The sequence below is a fragment of the Triplophysa dalaica genome, chromosome 4, assembly GCF_015846415.1.
Source record: "Triplophysa dalaica isolate WHDGS20190420 chromosome 4, ASM1584641v1, whole genome shotgun sequence".
Lineage (NCBI taxonomy): Eukaryota > Metazoa > Chordata > Actinopteri > Cypriniformes > Nemacheilidae > Triplophysa > Triplophysa dalaica.
In genome coordinates, this window is record NC_079545.1 from 19817911 (window position 1) to 19844859 (window position 26949).

The 26949-nt window shown below is 39.1% G+C and overlaps 2 protein-coding genes across 5 annotated transcripts in view; both read left to right on the top strand.

Moving 5' to 3' along the window:
- The window catches only part of atp2a3 (ATPase sarcoplasmic/endoplasmic reticulum Ca2+ transporting 3), a 53323-nt gene extending 36030 nt beyond the window's left edge, over nucleotides 1-17293 (top strand). The window contains exons 9-22 of one of the 3 annotated variants that reach the window (XM_056745539.1): nucleotides 5072-5160; nucleotides 5425-5527; nucleotides 7247-7378; nucleotides 9087-9209; nucleotides 9314-9532; nucleotides 9998-10333; nucleotides 10420-10640; nucleotides 10719-10921; nucleotides 11871-11956; nucleotides 12454-12587; nucleotides 13386-13503; nucleotides 14053-14170; nucleotides 14316-14344; nucleotides 14458-17293. In XM_056745539.1, the coding sequence (XP_056601517.1) occupies nucleotides 5072-5160; nucleotides 5425-5527; nucleotides 7247-7378; nucleotides 9087-9209; nucleotides 9314-9532; nucleotides 9998-10333; nucleotides 10420-10640; nucleotides 10719-10921; nucleotides 11871-11956; nucleotides 12454-12587; nucleotides 13386-13503; nucleotides 14053-14170; nucleotides 14316-14320 (1887 nt within the window). In that variant the 3' untranslated portion in view covers nucleotides 14321-14344; nucleotides 14458-17293. Of the gene's footprint in view, nucleotides 1-5071; nucleotides 5161-5424; nucleotides 5528-7246; nucleotides 7379-9086; nucleotides 9210-9313; nucleotides 9533-9997; nucleotides 10334-10419; nucleotides 10641-10718; nucleotides 10922-11870; nucleotides 11957-12453; nucleotides 12588-13385; nucleotides 13504-14052; nucleotides 14171-14312; nucleotides 14345-14457 lie in introns of all 3 variants that reach the window. The other 2 variants (XM_056745538.1, XM_056745537.1) reach the window with 2 other exon arrangements.
- A 3447-nt stretch (nucleotides 17294-20740) lies between these two features.
- The window catches only part of camkk1a (calcium/calmodulin-dependent protein kinase kinase 1, alpha a), a 70041-nt gene continuing 63832 nt past the window's right edge, over nucleotides 20741-26949 (top strand). For both annotated transcript variants that reach the window (XM_056745552.1, XM_056745554.1), the window contains exon 1: nucleotides 20741-21297. The gene's annotated coding sequence lies outside the window, so the exon portion shown is untranslated. The remainder of the gene's footprint in view (nucleotides 21298-26949) is intronic.

The window sequence follows — 26949 nt, forward strand, 5'->3', positions numbered from 1 at the left end:
ATGTTTAACATGGTGCTTTATATTGACTTGCACCACCTTGCTGAATGCGTTTATGTGATGTTACCTCACGGGTCACGATCGAGGCAAAGTAAATTCGAAAGGCTGGTGGGTTTTTGTTCCCATGGTTTTATTTATGTCTTAACTAATATTTTCATATTTTATTACACTTATTGATAAAAAGCACACAGAAAATTCAATGTACGGGAATGTACTTAAAAAGTACAAATGCTTTGTCGCTCCAACTGTACCCTAGTAGGGTACACAAATGTACATTGAAATTGAACATTTATGATAAAATATGCTGTTTCTAAAAAAAAGGATTTGTGGGAATCATCTTTCGACCCTGCCCTTGCAGCCTTGCGACCCCCTCTGGGATCCCCACTTTGGGAACCCCTGCACTTAGACATTAATGCTACATGAAAATAATATAATGCTGATACATAATACAATGACAAGTGAGCATGATTTTAATATTTTGGCGGCAGTGCTATTAAAGAGTGATAATCAAGCCGTATACAAATAATTGGCAATTTCTCTCCAAAGCAATTTCTTGGAGAGATTTTTGTCTCGCTCAATTGCCTGCTGTGAGAAATGTTCCCAATATTTTGTATAACCCACAGGTTTATTTGAGAGGTGTTGTGATAAATAAAAAACTGAATTTATCTGGAGTCGTTCCTGAGTGTCTGTCAGAACATTGCAGTCAGACAGATGATTGATTAAAAAAAGGCTGTTGATGTTGAAAAAAGGCTTAACAAACTGCTGGATGGTGTGAACTGGCTGCTTATGAATTGTGGATTTCGGAGCGAAAAGTTATGATTTTCTATTGAAGATATTGGCCATACAGTATATCTATAAGAACCTGATTGACATTTTGTGGGTATTTTGCCTCTTACAGGTTTGAATACACAAACATACTAGTGTTCAGACAGCAACAATGAATTTTTGAAATCTTTTGAGCTTTCTGTGGAATTATTTGGGTGCTTTGCAGACCAATAAGTATAACATTACATTAAAATAAAAAAATTGAGAGCCAAGCATCCTGAGGTTTAAGAGTATATTGCAATACTGGGCAAACAACCGAGTGTGTAATTTTCCATTTTAAAAGGGGCATGCAATGGTGTTTCATGCATTCTGAATTATTTACAATGTTAAACATGCTGGCTTCTCATGCTAAACATGGTCAACTTGTCAAAAACGAGTTGGACCTATGACATAGTATTTCTGTGCTCGATACACTCCCCCAGCGCTCCAACTTGTTTCAGAGAGTTTTTTATAAGTCTGGATCCCTGTTTCATATAAACAGTTATATATATAAACAGTTGGCAGTCGTGGCCTAATGGTTAGAGACTTGTAACCCAAACGTTGCTGGTTCGAGCCTCAGTACCAGCAGGGGATTGTAGGTGGCAGGAGTGAATGATCAGCGCTCTCCTTCACCTTCAATACCACGGCTGAGGTGAGACCCTTGTCTAAGAAACCTTTCCCCCAACTGCTCCCGGGCACCACAGCAATGGCTGCTCACTGCTCTAGGTGTGTGTTCACTGTGTGTGTTATACTCACTCCTGTGTGTTTGCACATGGATGGATTAAAAGCAGAGCACAAATTCCGACTATGGAACACCATACTTGGCCTAACATCACTTTCATAAACGGTGGATATGACGCTGGATTCGCAGATTGTTTGAAACTAGATAGATGGAGCGGTCCGTACGTGCATAATGTAAACAACACAAACTTATAGTGTAAGTATAATGCAATGATGTAGTAGTCTATTGTGTGCTTGTGATTTAGTTTTTCCCCTTGCACATCCACAGGAGGTCATATTTTCCGGAAATAATCGTACAGCTGTATCTATCTTTTATAAATGTGATCAAACCAAAGACTCTTCGAAGATATGAAGTCTGCAATACTACTCTATAGGTACTCAAGATTAATATGAGATTGGCAAAAACTGCTTGTGTTATGGCAGCTTTAATTCTAGTTGACAATGTATTTGTGTGATGTAACTGCAGAAATCCAGCGGCACAGATTCCCATCCGATCGGGGACCAGAAAAGCAGAGCATAAGAATAAAAATAAACAGACTCGGGAAAATTCAGTCTATTGTCTAAACAATACAAAAGCAAGCTTGTTTTATGATGTAATGTTTCATAAAAAGGATTTATTAATGGCATGTTTTTGACAGCATTGCTTTATAAAGAAAAAAGTCCTCTGTGTCTGTACTTCAGCACATTGTTGGGTGTGTATTGTAGAAAATGTCACTGTGTACTTGTAGTTTCTGTGGTAATGCGGTCATAACTTTATGAAGGCCTATTTTTTGCCATTGAGACTGTTCTTTCCTGCAGTGCAAGCGAACTCAATAATGCATTTATTTGACGGGCTTTTGGGCCCGATCCTGTCGTCTGATTGTTACTGCTTGCAGCCCGTCTTGTGTTTTCCGCAATTAAGTCATGTGTATGTGCCACTGTTTAAAACAGGATGTGCCATATGAGTACAGAGGAGTGCAGAAAGTTTTACTGCTTAACTGCTTCATTAATTCTTTAATCAGACACTTTTAATTGAGTCTGGCTCTGAGTGAAGTCAAGAGTGTTTTCCCATCTGTGTCTGTGTGTGTGTGTGTGTGTTTGTGTATCTTGCTTATGACCTTTCTTTTTTAGGAAGTATCTATGCATTGCTGCTTGACATGTAAATATTTTGTGATTTTTAAGGTCCTATTTTACAACAATATGTAGTTATTTTTACCTTACTTCTTGACTGACTCTCAAATGTTTTTTTTGACGATTCATCGGTCTAATCCCCTCCTTTCTGTCAGCCCACTCTGACCTGATTGGTCAGATGGTCTAGTCGGCTGTGATTGGTCTACCGCGTGCAGTGTCGCAAATGGAACCTGGCAGGCACTACACATACCGCTTTTCCACCAAGAGTGGAGCTGGTTCTGGTACTTGAGCCGGTTCTCCGCTGAGAATGGCACCGTTCACAACTGGCTCGCATTTCCACTGGCTGGGAGCAGAACCCTCTACGTCAATCCCAGTTCATATTTTTTTCATGTAAATTTATATTTAAACTGAGTAATATGAAATAGAATGATATAAAACACAACAAAATATGAAATAGAATGATATAAAACACAACAGTGCGTCGTGTCATTTCCCCTTTTAAAATAGTCAACATATGCCTACTCTGATTATTGTAACTGTTAAAATTAAATATGATATAAAACACAATCCCTTATAAGAACGTATAAGATGTTTGTTCAATACGTAATTTAAAAACAATAATTTAGTCTAATGCACAAGGAAGCGCTTCAATACAAAGTTAAATCAAAAGTAAAATTTAACTTTGCCCTCAGTCAAAAGGATTTGACCAGGTATAAATAACAGCTTTATAAGGCCGAAACTGACCGTTAGACATATGTCCAAAATGAATTGTATATCATGGTATATCGCTACATATATCAGACATCAGAGCCAGCGGTGGATTTCATAAGGACATGCCGAGATGAGGCTGCGTTCAGCGGGATACATGAGCGCCGAGCATTCAGTGGTTGCGTGGAGCTCACATCTCTTAAAAAACATCCTAAATCATTTTTAAACAGACACCATCTTTATTAACCAACTACAGTTTTGGACTTTAAACACAAATATTCTTGCCCAAGTAATACTTTAAATGGCAGACTGTTTACATTCACACAAAGCAACATTACACAGTGCATGAAATGCAATTTTGAGGACATTGTAATAGTACTACTAAGTTGAAATGCTTTATTATGGAACTAGTTGGTGATGTTGATGTTCTTGGGTCAGAAATGTCTCCCAACACATACAGATTAGAACCAAGATATTCGCTAAATCCCAGAAAATATTTCTTTAGCTAAAATTTGGGATGTCCTCATTGGTAAGGTTATGTTAATTAATACTATTTCTGTTATGGTGAACATACATCACCTCCGTAAACGTAATCTTTTCCATTTCCATCTAATCCATTTCAAACCTGTCATCTGCATGAAAAGACCGACAAAGTTTTTACAACAAATAGGTTACCAGTTGCATTCCACCATCCACCTGTTTTGTCTGCACCTACTGTACACCCGCAGAGTGGGGAAAAGGGATGGCGAGGAAGGGCTGCCATGCTCCTGTAGGATCCTTCATTGTGATCGAATGCCATTCTAAGATGTCACTGGAGCAGTGCATCATGGGTTTGGCCACGTTGTCTGCTATGTCAGGGTGAACTCATCTATATCCTGTTTTATTGTAGATATCAGAAACTATTTATTGGCTGCTTCAGGAAACTGTAGAAGTTACCTCTGTTGTGTGCACAAGATCAGTGGAATAGTGAAAACAGGATTTAAATCCAAACGAGAGCAATACAGTACCAACAACATGAAAGTACAACTGAAAGTCATTTTAATTATTCTGGGAAGCCAAATTATTTTCAAGCCATTATTTCAGCCAAAACACAGGCAAAAGGATTGTTTGCACTTTAGTTCACCTTAACTTTTTTCAGTTGGTCAAGTGAAACATGAGCAGACTTTTTAGTGAGAGCTGGTGTGGTTCATTGTAGTCAGCTGTCTGTTGACAGTTGTGTAGTGTATTGGTTCAGACGGGGAAGAGTTCATGCCAGGCCACTGAACACGTGACTGCCAGTGCATTATGACATCATTGGCCTAACTCTAATTGGTCGAAGGATGAGGGAAACCCCAGAGCTGATTGGGTGGAAATAGAACTGTCGTTTTTTGTTTGTAACTATTTTCAGACATCTCAGAAATCACTGCCTAGTTTCTTAAAAGCCTTTTCTTGGACTCTTGTCTAGTGTTTATTTTATAATGTTTTATATTACATAGTTTACACAAAAAGTACTTTTGATTGATAAACTAAGGTTCCCCACTGGCAACCGGGAAATTGTATTCTCAGAAATTATGGAAATTGTTTGAGTGAATAATGTTTGTTACACGTTTCCTAGATCTTAAATTTTTTGTTATCTAGAAATTGATCTTTGTAATTGCAGTTGTTTATTTATCAGGAGACTCTAATTGTTTCTAATGTTGTCACCATCTCTTGGCTCTTCTCTCTCTATTAGATGTTTGTGGTTAATAAGGCTGATGACACCAGCTGCTCCCTGCATGAGTTTACCATCACCGGCTCAACCTATGCTCCAGAGGGACAAGTGTAAGAACACACACACAATATTATTAAGTAACTTAAAGTGATAGTTCATCCAAAAATAAAAAAACCGTCATCATTTACTCACCCTCAGGTTGTTTCAAACCTGTAAAAGTTTCTTTGTTCCAACAAACACAGAGACAGATATTTGGAAGAATGTTAGCAATTTTCAGTTCTGGGATATCATCACTACCCTTTAGCACTCATGCGTTATACTCGTTTTGTATTTGTGTGTCTGTTTTACATAGACTGTTTCCGTTTCTTCGTCAGGTTGAAATGTGAAAAGCCAGTGCAGTGTGGAGATTATGATGGTCTAGTGGAACTGGCCACAATCTGCTCCCTGTGCAATGACTCCTCGCTGGACTACAATGAGGTAAGCAGTGTGCAAGGATGCATTTATGACTCGCATCCACTCGAAAACCATATTTACCCTTTTGAATTGAACAAAGTCTGAAGTGTTAAACATGCACTTTCTGTTCTTCAGGAAGGGGCTGCATTTTAATTAGCTTGTTTTGCGTGTTGGCTTTCATTTCTTACCTCTGTGCCATCGTCGTGGTATCATGGTAACTGCGTTGCGTAATATCATGCGTGTCAGGTAGGGTAAAGGACATTGCAAGTTAGAACAAGCCGAAGATGTGTTACAAAGCTTGCTTTATTACTGATGAACCAAATCGAATCTTTTAAGATAGATTATAACTAGAGAAATAATACATTCCACGCAAATATTTTAAAGGTCTCATAAACTGGGTTTGTTTATTGTATAATACTGTTGTATGAGGTCTAGTTAGGACGTTTGCGTGGTTTTTACATTCAAAACATCAAAATCAATAAGTAAAAAGGCTATTTTGTACCCAGGTTTTGAGGCCGGCTCGACAAACAATCTTTTTGTATGGGCGTTCCGCCATAAAGACTTCGAAGTAAACGCCCAATGCTATGATTGGATAGCAGTTTACGTAGTAACTAAGTTGGAGCCTTCTGTGAATTTGGATAGAGATGTAATGTTAGGTTACACATTCGCCCTATTCACACAGGATTAGTATTATCAGGGGACCTCGTGTCATTTATAAATTACCTCTCCACATCTGTATGTCATGTGGCACATTTACACTTGATAAATGAAGCCTGTGATTTTACTCAAATTTACTGACTTATATTCCGGATGTGGGGGTACGGTGGCTTAGTGGTTAGCACGTTCGCCTCACACCTCCAGGGTTGGGGGTTCGATTCCCGCTTCCGACTTGTGTGTGTGGAGTTTGCATGTTCTCCCCGTGCCTCGGGGGTTTCCTCCGGGTACTCCGGTTTCCTCCCCTGGTCCAAAGACATGCATGGTAGGTTGATTGGCATCTCTGGAAAAATTGTCCGTAGGGTGTGAGTGCGTGAGTGAATGAGTGAGTGAGTGTGTGTGCCCTGCGATGGGTTGGCACTCCACCCAGGGTGTATCCTGCCTTGATGCCCGATGACTCCTGAGATAGGCGCAGGCTCCCCGTGACCCGAGGTAGTTCGGATAAGCGGTAGAAAATGGATGGATGGATGGATATTCCGGATGTGACGGCAAGGATTTGCATATAGGTTGTATAGCCTATAGTTGTATGGCGTTTAAGGATATCCGTACCTGTCAGGATTTGACACCTGTGATCCCGATATGAAAAAAATATGTACAATGTTGTTTTTTATCACACTCGTTAAGTTACTAGCATTTCTGTTTACTTCCTGGAATAATCCTTGTAATTTTGTTCATCCATGAAGGACATATGCATGAATCAGTTGTCATTTAAATGAGGATGAATTTACATCTTTCACACACATAGATAAAAATGTATCGGTTATTTACTGCCCGTTCTTACATAGGCATCCAAATGACTTATCCGAGACCTCTATTATTTATTATTTATTTATTTCTGCGTGACCATATGCTGGTGTTATTACATGGTCTGTTGCTTTCATGTGACATTTAATGTGAACAATAACATTCATTGGCAAAGCGAGCGTATGGCTCCAGGCTTATATCTGAAATTATTGTGCGATTGCTCTATTCTTCGTGCTGATGAGAGTCTGGATGTTTACAAGCTTTTGTGCTAATGCTGTCCCTCAGGCCAAGGGAGTCTACGAGAAGGTGGGCGAGGCCACGGAAACGGCCCTCACGACGCTGGTGGAGAAGATGAACGTATTTAAAACCGAGCTCAGTGGACTCAGCAAAGTGGACAGAGCTTCAGCGTGCAATATGGTAAGAGGGGCTGCGGAATGAGGCAGGGTATGAGGGATGATAAAGAATAATGTTGTGGGAGAGGAAAGAGGAAAGGAGTGGAGAAATTGATAAATGAGGCTTTGAGAAGAAATGTGAATGATCTTAAAGTTTGGCCAGTGTTGCATGACAGTGAAGCAGATATTTGGAGGACATAAGAAGATATGAAATATCTTGTTTTTGTTTGAGAAGAAAGTAATTTAGAGTCTACATTAAATGTGTATTCTGTATATTTTACCCTCTTTTAAGCAGACATAATTAGCAGATGACGAATATTATTAATATGACATACACTCGCATGAGATAAAGATTGTTATATCAGTGGAGAAAAGTGTTTATTTTTCATGGAGAGGGCCACATTTCCCACAATTCTCTTGGGGAATCTCTTGTCTTGACCTCTCGTTCCCTCTATTCCCTTTGGGAAAAATTTTCTTTTGTAAGAGTGAATGATCGCATCAATGTCTTTTTTCTGCTGACCCCTAAATACTCCTCAAATAAAAATAGAAACTCTGGTGACACAGAATCCAAGAGGGAAAGTGTAATATTTAGATTAGCAGGCGAGATAATGAAGAGGTTAGCTAAACTTTCCGAGCCTTAATTTCTCGTCTGGGAAAAAATCCTGTCACTACATTGATGGGAAATATTTCAAAACAGCAGATGGGTGCATGTGCATATGAGTTTGATGTTTCTCGTAAAGATGACAGGGAGGACACACCAGAGGAAGCCTGTTGAGGAGTGATGTCATGTTATTTTCAGAAAGGGACGTTCTTATTTTGATTGTGTATGTTGAGAGGAGTTCACAGAAAGAGGCAGTAATACAGAGATGGAGGACTTTCAATTCTCAATCCTCATTTGATGTTGGTGGTTTCCACCTAGTGGCGAAAGAATACCCTTACATCGGCGAAATGCATGTTGCTTATTCATATCTGGACGTTGTTTCATTATCTGGAGCTTTTTGTTATTGAGTTGTTACAAAAGTGCGACAATGACAGGAAATGATGATGACGAGGTAGGGAAGTGGATAATGTCATGACATTGGCCAGTTTCAAACCTCCATTGCTTGTGCAAAATGTTTTACCACTTGTATGTGGGTTGTCTAAACAACAAGCCCCTAAGACCATAACTTACAGATTTTTTATAAATAAATAACTATTACCTATTTGGCACAGTCAGTGCACATGTTTAATGTTCATTTGCTCATATTTGGGTAAAAACAGGAACATCACTTTGAATCTTTTCAGTTATTGTTTTTATTGTTGAAGATGAAGTTGAAGTGAGTTTTCACCACATCGGTGCTTTAACTGTAGTGGTGCTTTAACAGGGTAGAACTCAGGTGACACAGTTAACTACTAGACTGTCAGCACTCTTTTTAAGGACTTTTTCCCATTTAAAGCAAAAAAATTTAATGCAAAAAAGTGTCTGATAAAGAAATCAGTTTACCCCGCTAGTTCAAGGGATGTCCCATCTCCACATTGTCTCACCCACACTGCCTCAAATTTTGAGCTGTTGGGTATAATTTTTCACTTTAGTCTCTGCTGTCTATATTGGTTATAGGCTTGTCAGTTCTTCTGTGTTAGTTCAAGCCCCTTCTCCCACCACCTGAGCTTGATCGATGTCTTCAGTGCGGTCAGCCCTTGAGAACAGCTGCAAATGACATGTGCTCTCTATCTCATACCTTTTATTCTCACAGATTTTCAGAAAGCTAATGCAGAAAAAATTCACCTTGGAGTTTTCCCGGGACAGGAAATCGATGTCTGTTTACTGCACTCCCAATGGATCAAATTCAAATTCTCAAAACAAGATGTTTGTCAAGGTATTTATAACAAATGTCTGACATCTTCACACGGCCGTTACATACTTTGCATAATATTATATGCTTCACACCCGTTCCTCTCGTCCTGACTCTTATGTGCGTAGGGCGCTCCAGAGAGCGTGATTGACCGCTGTCAGTTTTTGCGTGTCGGCACAGAACGCATTCCGTTGACCGTTGCGGTGAAAGAAGAATTGATGAGCACTATAAGAGACTGGGGGTCCGGCAGAGATACGCTGCGCTGCTTGGCTTTGGCCTCACGAGATTCTCCCCCACCTGATGACAAAATGGATCTGGAAAACTCTGCCAAGTTCTCAGAGTATGAGGTGAGAGAGTTTGGATCTCTTTGTACTTGCGTCACTTAATTGTTTACCACAAACGTTTCATGTATAACATATAGAAGCCCAGAGAGTATTTGGACACTGAAGTGATACAAATAATTTTTGACTGTCATTGCACTGGATAGGAATAAAACAAATCCAGTGACATTTGTTTTAGGGAAAGCATGAGAACATCTTAAAAAACATGTCACCCAAAAATAAAAATTCTCTGGTAATTTACTCATCCTTGAGTTTTTCCAAATCTGTATACATTTCTTTGTTCTGATAAACACAGAGAAAGAAATTTGGAAGAATGTTTGTAACCAAACAGTTCTTGGCCACCATTGACTGCTATAGTATGAAAGATCGCCTCATTTATATTTTGAAGAAAATATAAAAGCAAACAGTAATTTTTCCTACTATTGTAGTCAATGTTTCATGTTTACATCATTCTGACCATCATCTGTTTAGTCAAATCTCACCTTCGTTGGCTGTGTGGGCATGCTGGATCCGCCCAGGAGAGAGGTGATTGGCTCGGTGAAGTTGTGCAGTAAGGCGGGTATTCGTGTCATTATGATCACCGGGGACAATAAGGGCACCGCCGTGGCCATCTGCAGACGTGTCGGCATAATCGGCGAGGATGAGGACGTAGAGGGTAAAGCCTACACCGGCAGAGAGTTTGACGACTTGAGTCAAGAAGCCCAGCGAGAGGCTGTGAAAAGGGCACGCTGCTTTGCGCGTGTCGAGCCTGCACACAAGTCCAAAATTGTGGGTTATCTGCAGTCTTTCGATGAGATCACAGCTATGGTAAGAAAGTGGTTAACAGCTGGTTTCACAAAATCCACACTTGTACTTCACGCTAAGCTTTTTTCTCCAACCCATCTTGCTTTTAGACTGGAGATGGTGTAAATGACGCCCCTGCCTTAAAAAAGGCTGAGATCGGTATAGCCATGGGCTCAGGCACAGCTGTAGCCAAGTCAGCCTCTGAGATGGTGCTCTCTGATGATAACTTTTCCACCATCGTGGCCGCGGTAGAGGAGGGCCGAGCCATCTACAGCAACATGAAGCAGTTTATCCGTTATCTCATCTCCTCCAATGTTGGAGAGGTGGTCTGGTGAGTTGGAGTCTACTATAGAGGTGCTATAGGGTTTGCTGTCCACATCTATGCTCATGTGTTTCCTCTTTCTCTCAGTATTTTCCTGACAGCCATTCTGGGCCTTCCAGAGGCTTTGATCCCTGTTCAGCTGCTGTGGGTGAACCTGGTGACGGACGGTCTGCCTGCCACTGCCCTGGGCTTCAACCCTCCAGACCTGGACATCATGGACAAGCCTCCTCGAAATCCAAAGGAGTCTCTTATCTCTGGGTGGCTCTTTTTCAGATACCTGGCCATTGGAGGTCAGCACAGTATTCGTTCATGACATAGTGACTTACGGTGGCCGCTAGGTGTCACTGTGCTGCAACAGAAGAAAACACATGCAAACACAAAAAAAACACAAGCAAGTTCAGAAAGCATCTCCATTAGTTTGACGACACATGCCCTGCAAATACTCGAAACACAAACAAACACAGAAACGCGCTGCAAATTCTCGCAACACAAACAAACACAGAAACGCGCTGCAAACTGCACAGACGACAACGGAAGTGTTTCTGGGGGACCGCAAAAACGAATGCACCTGATTGGGACGCGCTTCACTTTGACTGTTCAAATTCGTTAGTGGAGTTGTCAGCCACATTGAAGGTAGTTGCTTTATAACTTTATTTTAACTTTCTTAACGTACTTCCGTAGGATATTATTAGCCTGTCAATTTGAACAGTTTAACAAAAACGATGAGACGTAGTAACTGCTCGACTTACTTAAACAAGTGTCACTATAAAAAAGTTTAAAGGTTTAAAAAAATGATTAAAAACTTATTCTAGTCGACATAGTGAGTTTGGCTGACAATTCCACTAACGAATTTGAACAGTCAAAATGAAGCGCGTCCCAATCAGGTGCATCAGTTTTTGCGGTCCCCCGGAAACACCTCCGTTGTCGTCCGTGCAGCTTAAAGCGCGTTTCTGTGTTTGTTTGTGTTGCGAGTATATGCGGCGCGTTTCTGTGTTTATTTGTGTTTCGAGTATTTGCAGGGCATGTGTCGCAAAACTAATGGAGATGCTTTCTGAATTTCCTTGTGTTTGCATGTGTTTGCATGTGTTTTCTTCTGTTGCAGCGGCCACGGTAGTGACTAGTATTATTAGCATTCCTGTAGCTATACTGGTAAAGCCTAGTGCTGGCAAATGAAAGTGTCCCAGATCTGTCCTTCAAGATTACACTGTATTGAAGTTATTTGCACTCTTTTTTTTCAAGGATATGTGGGTCTGGGCACTGTCAGTGCCGCCACGTGGTGGTATTTGTATGACGAGGGTGGGCCACAGGTGTCCTTTTATCAGCTGGTGAGTGAGACCATATACAGTACATTATGTTGTTTTAAAACGGTTTGGTTACAGACTGGTCATCTAATGCCTAAACAGTTTTTTGTAAATATAGGGTTGTATCATTTTAAAATAAGACACAGCTGTTTGGGTGTTCAGATCTCATGATCCACATAGTTATCTGTTATCACAGATAACTATGTTATCACTCTGTTATCACATCAGTCCCTTAAGGGGGCACAATGACACCCATCAGTGGGACAAGTTATTTCCTGTGTAATTCTTGCGAATTAATATTCTGTATGTATGAACTCAAATATATATAAGTAGGCCTTTAAAAATACCAGTGCACAGTCAGATCCTCCTTTATGTTCCCCTGATAATTATCATAACAATGAAAAAAACACATTTCCATAAAAGAAAGTCCATGGGATTTTGGTTAGTGATGCCGCTTCCATTACTCCGTTCTGCATTTAATTTAAAAGCATGGTAAAAAGTCATCTTGTTTTTGTTTACAGCGCCACTTCATGCAGTGTACAGAGGACAACCCCATGTTTGAGGGCATTGACTGTGAGGTCTTCGAGTCACGTTACCCCACCACCATGGCTCTCTCTGTTCTTGTTACCATAGAGATGTTCAACTCTCTTAACAGGTAGGGTCGGCTGCATTGGTGATAGCACTGCATAAACGCTGCATCAGTCACTTATAAGCTATTCTCGATATGTGTAAATATATTTCCTTCAAATACACTGGAAACAAAACAAGGAGACTGATTAAATAGTTGCTTGCAATACATTCACAAAGTGACTTTGCATTAATTTAGTTAAAGCCCTTTATAAACTTCTACATTTACAAATTAAGTTCAAATGAGCTGTATATGGCACAAATAAGAGATGATATATGATGATGTCTAAAAAGTTGCTCTTTCAAATTTGCATGAACTTTCACCATTATGGCTTCGAGCAAGACACTTAAGGGCGTGTTCACATTTGACTTCTTTTTTGACAAGTAAAAGTTGACAATGGTCCTTTATTTTTGTTAAAAAGACACTTGCAGCGTTGTGGTTACAAATAGCAGCCGGCAAAGAGACAGGCTTCATAGGTAGAGTAAGAGTAATATATATGAATTATAAACAGAGAGAGTTTTTGCTATAACCTATCACATATTTAAAAACTGCAATACTAATTTCTTGCTAGAAATGTTTGGCCCCCTTCTGGACCAATCAGGCATGTTCCTTGCATGTTGTTATGGAAACGACAGGTCTCTGTCATTGGTTAGCTGTAAAAAAGTTCTCGATTTAGGGGGATTTTTTTTTTAAAGTCTAACATTTTTCAACCTCCAATGATGCTTACTCCATAGGATTAAGAATTTAAAAAGATGCTAGCAGCTTCAAAAAAGAAGTCAAGTGTGAACATGGCCTAACTCTTGTTATCGCTTCTCTCTCGTTTAGTCTCTCAGAGAATCAGTCTTTGTTGAGGATGCCACCCTGGGTGAATATATGGCTGCTCGGTGCCATAATCCTCTCCATGTCTCTACACTTCCTCATCCTGTATGTGGAGCCTCTACCGGTGAGTGACGTTAACATCTGTCTCTTTCAGACTCAGTTTTCAAGTTAAGTTTATTTTACACAGTAAATGTCATCAATTGGCTTTACTCCAATAGACAGTTTCAAAGCAACAACGTAAACAAACATTACCATGCATGCGTGCATTTGTGCCCCAAATTTAACTTCCGTTACACATCCGCAAAGAATAGAGCCCCTGTAAATTATTTCTGATAACAATCAAAAGAAATAACATGTAGATTACATTAGCTAGCAAGTTTGTCTAGCCAGTATTTTTATGGGTTACCAGTAGAAGAACCATTAGTTGTCTAAACTTGAATGCCACATAAGATTAATATACAATCAAATTCAACAGATTGTTCATTTAAAATTCTTATACAATCAAATATTAATATAGATAAATATGAACATAAAATATAAATAGTTATATTATTAGCCACTTACCAGACCAATCAACACACACAGATCCGGCGTGTGCATCCAATGAAACTGTTTATAAGTCTTTAAATACTCCTTATTTTTTTTGTCTTTCTCATCTTCTCCCGTTCACCAGCTCATCTTCCAGGTAACTCCACTGCATTTTTCTCAATGGATTGTAGTCCTCAAGATCTCAATTCCTGTCATCCTATTGGACGAGGCACTCAAGTATATCTCCCGCCACCACTCAGAAGGTACAACCTTTTTACCAGAGCGTTTGTTAGCAAAAATGTTTGTTTTTGACGTGATTCTTCCTGATATTCCAATGCTTCATACCTGTTGTTGAATCTGTCATGTGCTTATATGTGTTTATTTCTGACCTGTTTTTTTCTCCAGCAGTTTAACTTTCTCTTCTCATCTTTGGAAAGGTACTTTTTATCTGTAATCTTCCTGTTCCCAAAGAACCCTGTCTCTTTCTGTTTTCATTCACCATGGTACACTATTAAACAGTCTCTCTCTCTCTCTCTCTCTCTCTCTACAGGTGAAGAGGAGGAAAGGTACAGGAAGAGTCGGCAGCTGAAATTCTAGGATAACTTCCTTTCAACACACAAGAACATACTCACACCCCTGCCTTTTCCTCTCCGCTTTTAAGACTGCACGTGACAAACACTTTCACACACACACACATTGTCAGACCCCTCCGATCACATCTCCATTGTCTTTGCTGCACGCAGTCACTACATAAAACAAGCAGGGCTTGTAGTTTGTGTGTGTGAGAGAAATTCGGGGATTATGGTTTAAATTTGCGTTTAATTAATTAATCTGACTGATTAATTTGGCTCAGATAAATACTTTACAAATAATGGAAAGATTACAATTGAGAGAAAGGAGGATGGAGGTGGCGCTTGCTTTTTGGGGGGTCTTAGAAGTGTGCGTGTTCATGTTTGGACGGAATGGCCAGTTTGAGTGGTTGGCTCCTGTTTCTTCCAGTTTCAATCTATTTCATTCACTGTCAAAGATGTTTCTTTCTCTTTCTCGCTTTATTCCTCTCTCCTAGTCCTGAAGAGGTCCATCTCTTAGCCATAAGTTCATTTAGATAAATGTTTACACAAAGCTCAACGTGGCAGCAGATGTAATCTGACTTGCTTCTATGTTGCATTTACATTTATAAAAACCTGCATTTTTGTAAAGATCAACGGCATCAAAAAGCATGCTGTTCTAAATCCTGAATTACTATCCTAAATTACCCTGAGAAGTTTGATCTGTACCCAGTTTGAGTCAACATCAAGCTGACCCATGAATGCATTTTATCTCAAATTATTCAATTAAGAAATTAGGCTTTTTACATAATATACATCTACAACACACAGAGACCAAGTGAGTCCCAGAATTCTCCTCCAGTTTGTTACTATAAACCCAAACATGGTGCAGCTTGGACTTAAGTATTAATATCAATGGACATTAGTGACAGGTTTTAAACAACAATGAGAGAAAGGAGGAGAAATCTGAATTTGTTTACTGATGTGAGTACATGACAGATCTGCAGCATGCAGACAGCTCTGTTCTGACAGCTTTGATGTTTAACATTATCTGACACAAACACCCTCACTTCCGAGTAAAGAGGTGTCACTTGAATGTACTTTCCCTTGCTTTTTTCTGTCTGATCTTTTTTAATGTAACCACAGCGGTCCAAAACTGTACTCTTGTACAGTTCTTTCATTTGGTTCAATACTGTATATGGTTAATATCATGATGACAAACATCCTCTTCACTTCCTTAAGGACATTGAGAGGGTCACCCGCTTCCGCGCTTGCCGTTTATCTCCACTGAGAAAGAATTCACCACCGCTAGTGCTTTTCTTGCAATCTCGATGAACTCTGCAAATTTTTGTTTTCATTTTTTAAATAAAATAATAATAACGTATTCGACTCAAAGAACCCAGGTGGTTTAGTTTGTCAGTTTTGCTGTTATAGGGTATGATATGCCTTCACAATATTTTGGCAAATTCTGGTGTGTAAGTATCGGAAGAACAACTACTCCTGTGCCTGGTGTCATTATGCTTGCTGTCGTAAAACTGCCGTTTGGAGACTGTGCGTCTGCGTGTTAGATGTGATTCCACTGACAGATATTTATTGTAACAATGTTGTGACCAAATATCTGTCACAAATATCAACTTTTGCATCACTTACAAATGTAAAGTCATGCCAAGCTCATGTCTCATGTCCGCTCGCACCTTCAGCTTTTGCAATGGCAATGAAACATCAGAAATGTGTTCTATACTGTCTAAGATTAAGCATATTGGCACAAGGCAGTAAGGTCCTTCATATTCACACTAGCATCTGCACCAATAGAAAGTGTGGGCTTGTACAGCCTTGCTTATTACTACTGATCTGTACAGAAAAAATTAAAGACCTGATTGCATGGAACCTTGTTACTGTAATGAATAACCTATACAGTATGTTTAATTTTTTAAATAATGAAACATCTTTACCACCCGGAAGACTACATCGTGAGACAATTTTTTTGCGTAACTGAGGTTCGAGACTATTTTGTAGAATAGCGGAGGTTGTTTCTTCATTGTTATTACAGTTTGTTTTTTAAGGTTGCAGGGGTTTTGTGTCTTTTAAATCTAGTTTAGGAGTCGAAAATACAATTGTAAAATAAAGATAAGAGTTGTGGTAATAATTATAATATTTGATGATAACTTTTGCTATTATATGTGGGTTTGGATGTCTCGGATTTTTTGTTTTTGGAAAAGATACACGCGTGGTTTACACAGAGTGATGTCCAGTGATCCGTGCTGGCTTATGAAGTTGTTCTCTTGAAGGGCTTGGTGTGGGTACTGTCTCCAGAGATATGAAATGTCTGTGTGTTATGCAGAAAGTTGGATGTCCGCTTTGTGATTTTCAGTTTGTTTTATTTGTCTTTTTTTCCACATTTTTCAACTTTGTTGGTGCTTCTCCAGCATAATTTTTGGGTTCATGGAGAGTTTCATCAAATTATACCGAATGTTGTAATTTTGAAACATACTTGATTGTTGTAATTTCAGAGAAAATGTGACAGAAATTATTTTGCTACATTTTAGAGGCAATCACGATAAAATATTAGTAGACAATCAAGGAATGCAAACAAAAGATTGTAGTGAAGTTTCCCTTCTGCGAATCAAAAGCTCAAATCAGTAGTTAGAACTGTGTGGTCCTGACATGGTCCATTCTTACTGGACAGCTGTCTTTCTGCCTGCGCACAAACTGGCTGGAGCTTTGCGCCCACTACTGAGAAAGAATTCTCTGTAACGCCTTGGTAATATTAATTGTGGAGTCATATTTTATATATATAAAAAAGACATGTCAAATAAAGATTATTTATCTTCTAATTTATTTACATTGTGTGCTTGTCTAATTTCTTGAATGGTGTTCTTTTTACTTTGGTGTGAGGATACTTGTCATTTTATAGATGTAATGAACGATATACGCCAGCAGGCGACACTGTTGCATCATTTCTTAGTGTTGGGCTATTCAATCTATAGTAGGATTTCTCATGTGCACCCAAAAGTCGGTACGCCTGAAGAATAAGAAGATGCTGTAAGCGTGCTGGAACAAGCAGATATTTTTGTTATCATTGAGAGAGGCTTATGGTGAACCAGAGAATATCTAACTGGGAGGAGCAAAGCCATGGACATATAATAGATGTGCGTTTGCTTTTAGCCTCAGAAAACCCCCTGTGATGCCACAAGACAGCGTATGTGTTTACAAACTCACCCAATTACACACTATTTAGTCTCTTTTCTGTTAGTACGATGTCTGGATCATGTGTAAATATTGATAATAAACCATTTTTGAGTGGTCCTGCTAATATTTAAATCCCTTTTACAATACCTGGCTTAATTGCAAGCCACAGTTAGTTGAATTTGTATTAGACATACAAACACTTTTTACTCCAAATGCAGACTATTTTTTAAACAGTTGCTCCAGTTGTTGTTCCCTAGCTGTATAACACCATAATATATATTAGATTTGTTTAAACATTCCTTCATTGGCCCTTCTGTGTGCTCATGCCACTGGGAGGCAGGACGCCCTTATAAGGGCTAATGAAGGGTCAGTCCTCTGTAGTACTCAGTTTTCCATCATGGGTGTATAGTAAGAGATGTTTCTATATAGGAGAATGTACAAATCTGCATCACGATGAGATTGTGTGTAGGATTGTGATTGGGTCTATTGGGTTTGACTATATTCTGTCTATCACACATTGTTGTTTTCTTCCTCTTGCATGCCTCCTCTCTCTCTTTCTCTCTCTCTCTCTCCCTCCCTCTCTCATATTTCAAATTATCATCTTCATCTTATTTTGGTCTTGTTCATTTGCATGTCTTACGCCAGACATCTTTATTATGTAATATCTCTCTTTTCATTCTTTTGTGCGCAATGATCTTCTAATAAGAAAAAAACATATTCAACATTTTAATAACAGTGTAATAACCAATGTCCTATGTTTCATAAAAATCATGTTTTTAAGAGTCCTTAACCTTATATAACTGAAATCATATTATTGTCTGACCACTAGACAGATGCGTATTGTACTGCTCCGCTAAATCCATTTTAATGTGCATTTGACTGCCTTCTACCTCCTCACTTTGCAAATATTTATATAAAGCTGCTTTCAAATGAATTGTAAATAATAACAATTTGACTTGGGGTTCTCCCTCTTATTAAGTTTTTCGGTGATTTAAATGGTTTAATATTTGTCCAACATGCACATAAATGGGGGGTTCTATATTGCTCATAGACAAAAAGACTGACAACATCCACCACAAAAAAATGACAAATAAAACTGCAGAGTTTGGTTAGAGCTCGCTACATAAGAATGAATGGCACTTTGTGCTAATCTGTGAGGTTTCTATGCTGTTGTGCTTTAAAATCAGGTTTTATTTTCTTCCTGCTTCCATTTGAGAAATGGCTTCATCCCTCTTTTCTTACTCTCTTCTGATTTCGCCATCTCTCGATCGCTCCATTTTTCATTTGTCTTGTTTTTCTCTCTGCTTTGCATATCACTACCTATGACCCTTCTTCTGTCTGTGATTTGCAGGCAGTCTGAGCGCATATTGAGAGCACTAGTGTAAATTATTGGTATGAGTCATACGGTGGCAAATTTAATAGCAGACATTCAGACTATTATTGTGAAAAGCTATGAATGGAGTTGTAAAATGAAAAGAAAAGAAATACATTTATTCATTTGGCAGATGGTTTATCCAAAGAAAGTGCATTCAAACTATATAGTTTTAATCATTATGTAATCCTTGGGAATTGAACCCATGACCTTTGTGTAGCTTTAGCTTTTGCTAGTCATTTATTCTCAGATGCAAAAAAAAATTATTTAGGGGTGTGTAACATTCACCATTGTCAGACCACAATACCTTTTCCTCCGTTCATCTTGAGTGTTGATCCTCCCCAAGCAAAGGATTTTCCTTTGAAGCTTGTGTTCAACAAGGGCACCTCACAATCTCTATTACCACTGGATTTGCACACGCTAACTCACCATCTATAACTTACATCAGACTGTCTTGTAGACTTGGATTACTCTGTTATAGACAAAAGTAAAAGGAACAGATTGCTTTGACCTTTGGATAAATGAACTCCGTTGTTATTATCTATAGGCGATGATGCCGTTGCCTGTCAAATGTATAGTTTAAAACATAAGGCTAGCTTTGTTCATCTAAGACAACAATTTCAAATGAAAACCATGGCAACAAACTTGACATGTCATTTTTCATATTTTAAAGCTTCGGGTGAATAATATTGTCAGTAAACACCATTTCAGTGCAGATTTACTGGAGATGAGGCCACACAAACGCCCTATTATTATTTCTACACCGGACAGGTGCAGCATCCAGTCTGGGCACAATTTTAAATTATAATCGGTTATAATTCATTTCTAATGTCTTTTATTGTGTCGCGTTGAGTCTGTCGCGTCCGGTGTGGACACGGTGTTAGAAACAATTTATTTAAAAAGAAGTAAAGTGGTAGACATTTAAAAGTAATTGTTGCCACACATAAAATTACTCATATTGTAATATAAAGGCCCTTTGGAAAACAGCTTTATGTCAATGTGTTGACATTTTCTGTTGAAACAGAAAGACATTACAAGAGACATCGAGTAGCCTCTCCCCTCTTTCAAATTACCAATCATGTTTTGTTGACTGAAAAGCCACATTTGACAGCTTGTCACAACCGCAGTTGTGTAAACAATGTAGTCTAATAGATTCCTGATTCGGATTTAATATGAAACAGTCTCTACAAAAAAACGGATGAAAACACGGAAAACAATGATGTTTGATGAATTCATTTATGTTGGTGTCTAGCACTTTTTTCTCATCAATTCTCGTAAGTGCTGTTCAAAATGTTGTATCAGTTTTCCATAGCACTTTAAAACACACAAAAAAAAATATTTTCATATTCTAGACAACATTTATTAATCTAGAGAGTATTTGTGATAAGAGGCTCAAGTGCAGTATGATGTAATCAAAAAGTCGTGTAAAACATCACGTTTTGTACCCTTATGTTTAAATGGTTTATTCTTATTTGTTGTGTTTTTCTTTTGTCATTTTCATTGGCTTTTTTGAAGCACGCGAGCTCATAGATGACCTTAAACGTTTCATTAAAAGCAACAAAACTTGACATACAATTGTGCTCGATGAGAGACATATCCTGCTGCAACCAAACGCGAGCGCACATCGTAATTCCCAACTCATAATTACGAACTTCCCAGAAGCTTGAACGAACATTAACCGGCGGTGTTTAGGACCCCACCGCAGTGTAACAAAAGGGAAATGTTTGATGGATTGTGAAGTTCATCCATGCTTTCTCTTCGGTTTGCAATGTTGCACGCGATAAGAGACGCAATTTAATTTCGTGCAATTGACTTAATAGTCTTCGTAACGCTGCTCGTCACGCAGAACGCGGAAGCTGCAGACAGCATGTGAACGTGCGGTGTTTTGGAGCGGTCGGTCGGGCATCTGTCAGCAGTGCGGAAGAGAGAGAGATAGAGTGGGATGGGGCAGAGACCATATATGCCACCAAACTGACTCACACGGGACTCAAACGATGCGGAGATAACGTCGCCAAATAAAGTCCAGAGATTCAACGAAACAACGGACAAAAACGTGCTCGATTCTCCAGACCCGATGAGCGATTTAAAGCACTGAAATCGATCGAGCCAGCTGTCAGACTCAGTTCCACGACACACAGAGATGATCTTTCACAGCTTGATATCTTTAGGAGAGTGAAACTTTCTTACACTAAAGTCTCAGTGGGTTGATTCAAAATGCGAAAGCTGTGATCGGACACGCGCCGGAGATTGTTGAACAAAAGACACGCGCCCAAGTTGCTATGTGAGTATCATATCAGCATTGTTTTGTTGGGGTTATATATAGTGACAGTGAGATCAAACACTATACAAGAAGACTGTTGCTATTATAACTATGCATCTGGTTACTTCAGCGTTGATAGAGGAAGGGGCGGTTTCTTATGGTCAGTTGCATTATATTCTTTATGAGTACCAAAGATGCCAAGGGCATGGAGGTGTATGCAGTATATAAATAATAAATGTTGTTATTTTTTTTTTAATTATTATATAATACTGGAAGAAATACGTGCAATTGACCTGTTGGATTGATATTGCACCAGATTGCCTTCCCTTCATGCTCAGTAAATCTAATCCCCAATGACTCTATTGATTCTACTGTGCTTGAAAGGATTTCACAGTATCCTCAGTCCTCAGCTAAACAGGAATGTTATGAAATAAAAGAATATGGTTAAGTGCAGCTGTACTTTACTGTTCAGAACAGTTATGTGCCTGGACTGAATGTAATCTAAACAATGGCATTCCCAGACCCTCCACTTGTCAATTAGGAAACTGTTCTTCAAATGTACACCACTTGGATGAATTTATCATGTCACGGTGGCCCGAGAGCTGGATGTGAGAGAATAATTACGACACTGTGTGTGTCTGTGTGTGTGTGTTAAATCTCTCGTGCGTTTCAGACCGTGTTATTAGAATGAGAGCAAGTAAATCAAACTTCTCTGGATACAGGCAGTGGTTTCGGGATTGCGAGTCCAGGCTGTGTCTTTGGTGTTTTAGATATGAATCCAGGCTTCCAGAACAGACTCTTGCGTGTCGTAGAAAAATAAAGAAATATGCAGAAAACTGAGTTACAGAATTTGTTGCAACATAAGCAATGCTGCATCATTTTATTGTAGTTGCAGCTTGAGTTCTGCTTACTAGGTTATCAGATATAAAGTGCATGTGAGATGAAACGCAGTTAAAACGTTGCGGCAAGATTGGCTCAACCAATAACGCAAATTTGGATTTCCAATGCCAGACAAGGGGAGAGTTTAGGGAAACCTATAGAATTATCCTTATTTTGCAGTGGTTATTTGAAAATTGGAAACAACACAATTTTTCCCTATTTGTTATTTATCTTTGTCTTTTTTATAGTATATCGTGTGTAGACTGATTGCCAAGGAGAAAAGACTCTGCTTTGGGTTAACTCTGATTCAGCAATCTAAGACACTGGAGAATTCTGTGGTGCTGCTCCTCCACACACACACACACACACACACACACACACACACACACACACACACACACACACAGAGAGTCGTCACCTCTGGTTTCTCTCCTGTGCTCATGGAGCTTGAGCGAGCGAAGCTTCAGTGTTACTACTGTCAGAGACATGAGAGACGTGAGAAAGTGAGAGAGAATCAGAGATAGCGGAGCGGGCCGGGGGCGCAGAGAGAGAGAGTCGATGAGAACCTTTGTTGTCCCCCTGTCAAATATTTGTGCAGGCGGGAGAGAGGCACTGAGGACTGGAGTGTAGAGTCGTGTTGAGTCTCTCAAGAAGTCTGATGAGAGAGTTGAAAAGACTAGAACAACCCTTCTTGAAGGGATAGTTCACCCAAAAATGAAAGTTCTGTCTTTATTTACTCGCCCTCAGATTGTTCCATATCTGGATAAATTACTTTGTTCTGCTAAACACAAAGGAAAATATTTGAAACAATATCAGGAAACAAACAATCTCCCCACGGGGGAGGAGATCTGTTTGATTTCTGACATTCTTATTCATTATGACAGCATTTTCATTTTTGGGTGAACTTTCATATTAATAACATATTAATGGTGTTTTATGATGGATATGTATCCACCTTATCTTTTAGCATAAATGTGAGCGCCGCCATCTTTGAGCTGTTTTTGTTTAAACTTCCGGTGTTCCACTATAGCAAATGACAGTCGTAATGCGATTGTGCTGTTTTGAGTGGTTAGTTATTATTTATTATAATGAATTAATGTGTGCAGTTAGAGGTTGCCATAATAGCCTGTACACAGCAAAAAATGTCTAGAAAACACCAGCTGAATCTGGATGCCGCGCAACCTATGATCTGCATCCATTATTCATTATTTTAGCCTACTGAATGCAGTTTCTCCTGGATAGTTTACATTGTTCAAAGTAGGGCTGGGCGATATATATCGCTGTTCACGCTAATTATACATGTCTAAATCGATTCTGAAATCGATTCGATGTTTTATGCACAGCTCTTCCGTGAACTACGGCTCTTTGATCAGTAATAAGTACTACTCGATCTTAAACCACTACGAGATTGAGTCGTTTATAACGTACATTTGAAAAAGCAACACTCGTCAAACATCATCACTATAAATATATTTTATTGTCATGAAAATACCTGAAAAGTTTTGAAGAACAGCGATAGAATATGACCACTGGCATTTCCTGGAACGATTGTTCTTCTTCTGTTCCCCATTTTCAGAGGTTTTGCACAAGAGCGCCCTGGCTTTCGGATGAGGTCATTGAGAAACTGAGAGCATAAGAATCACACAATATATCGCCCAGCCCTAGTTCAAAGGCAGGCATTTATGGTAAGAGTGACAATAAATGTAGACAAATATAATAATTTTTTATCATAGATAATATATTAACAAAACTAGCTCAGCTAAATAAATCGTATGCAAATAGTGGTGTAATAATATTAGCAGCAGTTTTAATAACTTTGCTCTGTATACTGTGGTAGGCTTTGTGAGACCAGTTTTATTGCACTTATGCTTTTTGTTATCCTTATTTTGTTCCAATTTCTTCCATTGTTTACCTCATTTGTAGATCTTCAGCTAAATGACTAAATGTAAATGTAGTTAAAATTTAGCTGTTAACATTTTTATATGTATTTAGCAGTTTAACTTAACAGGGTAAAGCAAACCTTCGTGCAAGGATCGCAGCTGCATGACTACAGTTACAGAACATTACATTTTCATTAATTTGGCAGACGCTTTTATCTGAATCACATTTAACATTTTGTAAACATGCTAAACAATACTGATAGCCTAGTTCACCGAGCCATGTTACTATGAGGATTAAAAATTAAATAAAACAAGGGAGAGAATGATCAACACAAAATCATTCTTATTTAATAGACAGTTATTGGTTAGTATGTTTTGAGTTGTTTTTTTTAAAATTGTGACGGATGCTGCAGATCGGTGGAGACCCACGATACAAGAGCATCCAGCCGTCTCCATTCTTCTTTTATTAGCTGTAAGGATCAGAAAAATGTTTGCTCCACTTTGACTGGGATTCACATCTGCTTTTAAAAACACAAATTTGTGGTCTATGTCATGTACAAATTTCGACCGACTTTCCCACTGTGCATACTATTATACGTACGTATCTGTGCTTTTATAGTTCATCAAAGACCCGTCAACTCTGAAAGTAAAAGCAAATTAATTGAATATAACCGCTATATAATACATCACGGTGTGAACAATATTAACCAGAGCTGTTTTAATGGAGTTTTGAGCCTGATCCTGCGATACCACTTCCATTGTTTTCCACTGGCCAGCTAATAAAACGGAAGTTTCAAGACAAAAAAGGAAGTACATCACATCATTTACTTCCACGTTAAAAAATTAGGTGGATACTTTATCGGTTATATTTTACAGGTAATGGATGATAAATTACTAACTTATCTTATTAATGTACCTAATTGGGTAAGATTTGGTATTCATAATCAGAATGTTAAGCCATAACGCATCAGGTTCTTGTATTTGGCCTTTGGTGTAATCAACCGTGTGCATTCATTTCTAGAAAAACATTGTTCGCAGTCGCATTGAATTTAAACAAGGTCGTGACAATCAACACGTCTGAGTTTTGTATAAACAAGTGGTGAGTGTGTGTGTGCACAGCAAAATCTATTGTTCCGGGGATGTCATTTTCTGATGAAAGGTGAGATTACTGTGCAATTGTGATCTGAATTGGTCTGCTTACAGACTCACTCCATGTGTTCTCTGTAATCCTTGACTTAATTCTATTGCTCACTGTTTGTGATCTCACATAAACACTGAGTCCTTTTGTCATCACTGGAATCTGCATCATATATTTTCAGTGATGCAGTTTGTAGACCAATAGCACCTCAACCCCAGTAATTCCACCATAAAAGTGCTGTAAGAACTGAATATTGACCAGGTTTTATCCATCATTGTTTCTCAGCATTACAGTGTACTGTGTATGACTAGCACATTAGAGTAGCAGGTTTTTACATTTACAGTAGAGCAAACAATATCAAGAAGCTGCATTAGGGTACGATCACACAGAACTCGCTTTTTCGCGTCGCGCTGCTCTTTTGATGACTCTTTGAAAAGAGCAGCGCGCAGCATTTTTTGTATGTTGCTAGATTACCCGAAAGAGCCACAACAAGTATCTACTCCATGTCTCCAGGCGTTCCGAGCATCTGTAAACTTCCGTTGCCACAAGGGAAGCCCTGCCTCTCCACTCATTCCATTGGACAATGGAAATAAGCGCACATGACGTCAAGCGCTTTTCTGCTCAGAGTTGAGTTTTTTTCAACTTCGGCCACTCGGAGCGCTCCGCCTGAAACGCGAAGCATAGCAGGCGACAGAAAGGCGCATAAGCAGCATGCAAAACGCTTCCTACCAACTGTAAACAGTTCAAAGGAGGCGTGTCTCACAGCAAAGACCCGTTCTGTCTGATCAGGCCCTTACTGGATTGAATAATAGTGTTTTATTAAAGTGATATTTCAATAATTCTCCCATCATTTACTCATCCTCAAAGCTGTATGACTTGCTTTCTTATGCAGAACACATAAGAAGATAATTTGAAGAATGTTGGTAACCGAACAATGGCGGTGGACACAAAACTAATACATTGTTCATTTACAAACATTCCTCAAAATAACTTATTTTGAGTTCTGCAGGAGGAAGAAAGCAATGCAGGTTTGAAATAACAAGATGGTGAGTACCCGATGACAGAATTTTTCGTTTTGGGGTAAACGGTCCCAATAATTAAATGTAAATATTTATTGCACCATAGTTTATATTGTTTCGCAAACAGCGTTCTTTCCTCATGCTGTCATAGAGCTTCAATTAATCCCCAGGCTCCTCTACGGAATAAGGGATTCCTGGAAACCCGAGGTGTGTTAGCGTGTATTTGACACTTGTCTGTGTTTCCCCTACACACATGAGAATAATCCAGTCCGCTAGGTCTTGTCGAAGACAGCGCTCTCACGCACATGCATCCAATGCGTCCGTGACTTCTTTATTTTCCTGTCGTCATTGACATGCCTGTGTGTACTGGAAAGATGAAGAGATATGTAAAACATGGGTGCTGCTTCTATTGAATTTTATTTCCTTACCTCTTCCCAGTTAAGAGCTAAGAGAATATGTACATCCCCCAAGCACTTGTTTGAAATCTCTCTGTAATTGGGCCTGTACAGCAGCGCTCGAGTCTCTTCAAACATGCAGTTGTCAGTTAGCTGTGAGATTGTATCTAAGGCTGTTGAAAAGGCCACAGATCTGGTTTGTGTTCCTGCCCCCCGCTTGGTGCTCATGCTTGCCGCCTCTGAGACTTTCTGTTTGCATAAATAATTCCCAGTGTCAAAGGGCACAATCATATTGTCTCTGTCTTAAATTTGACAGGTAAACGGAAAATCTATGTAGCTAAAAAGGTTATATCTGTATCTCT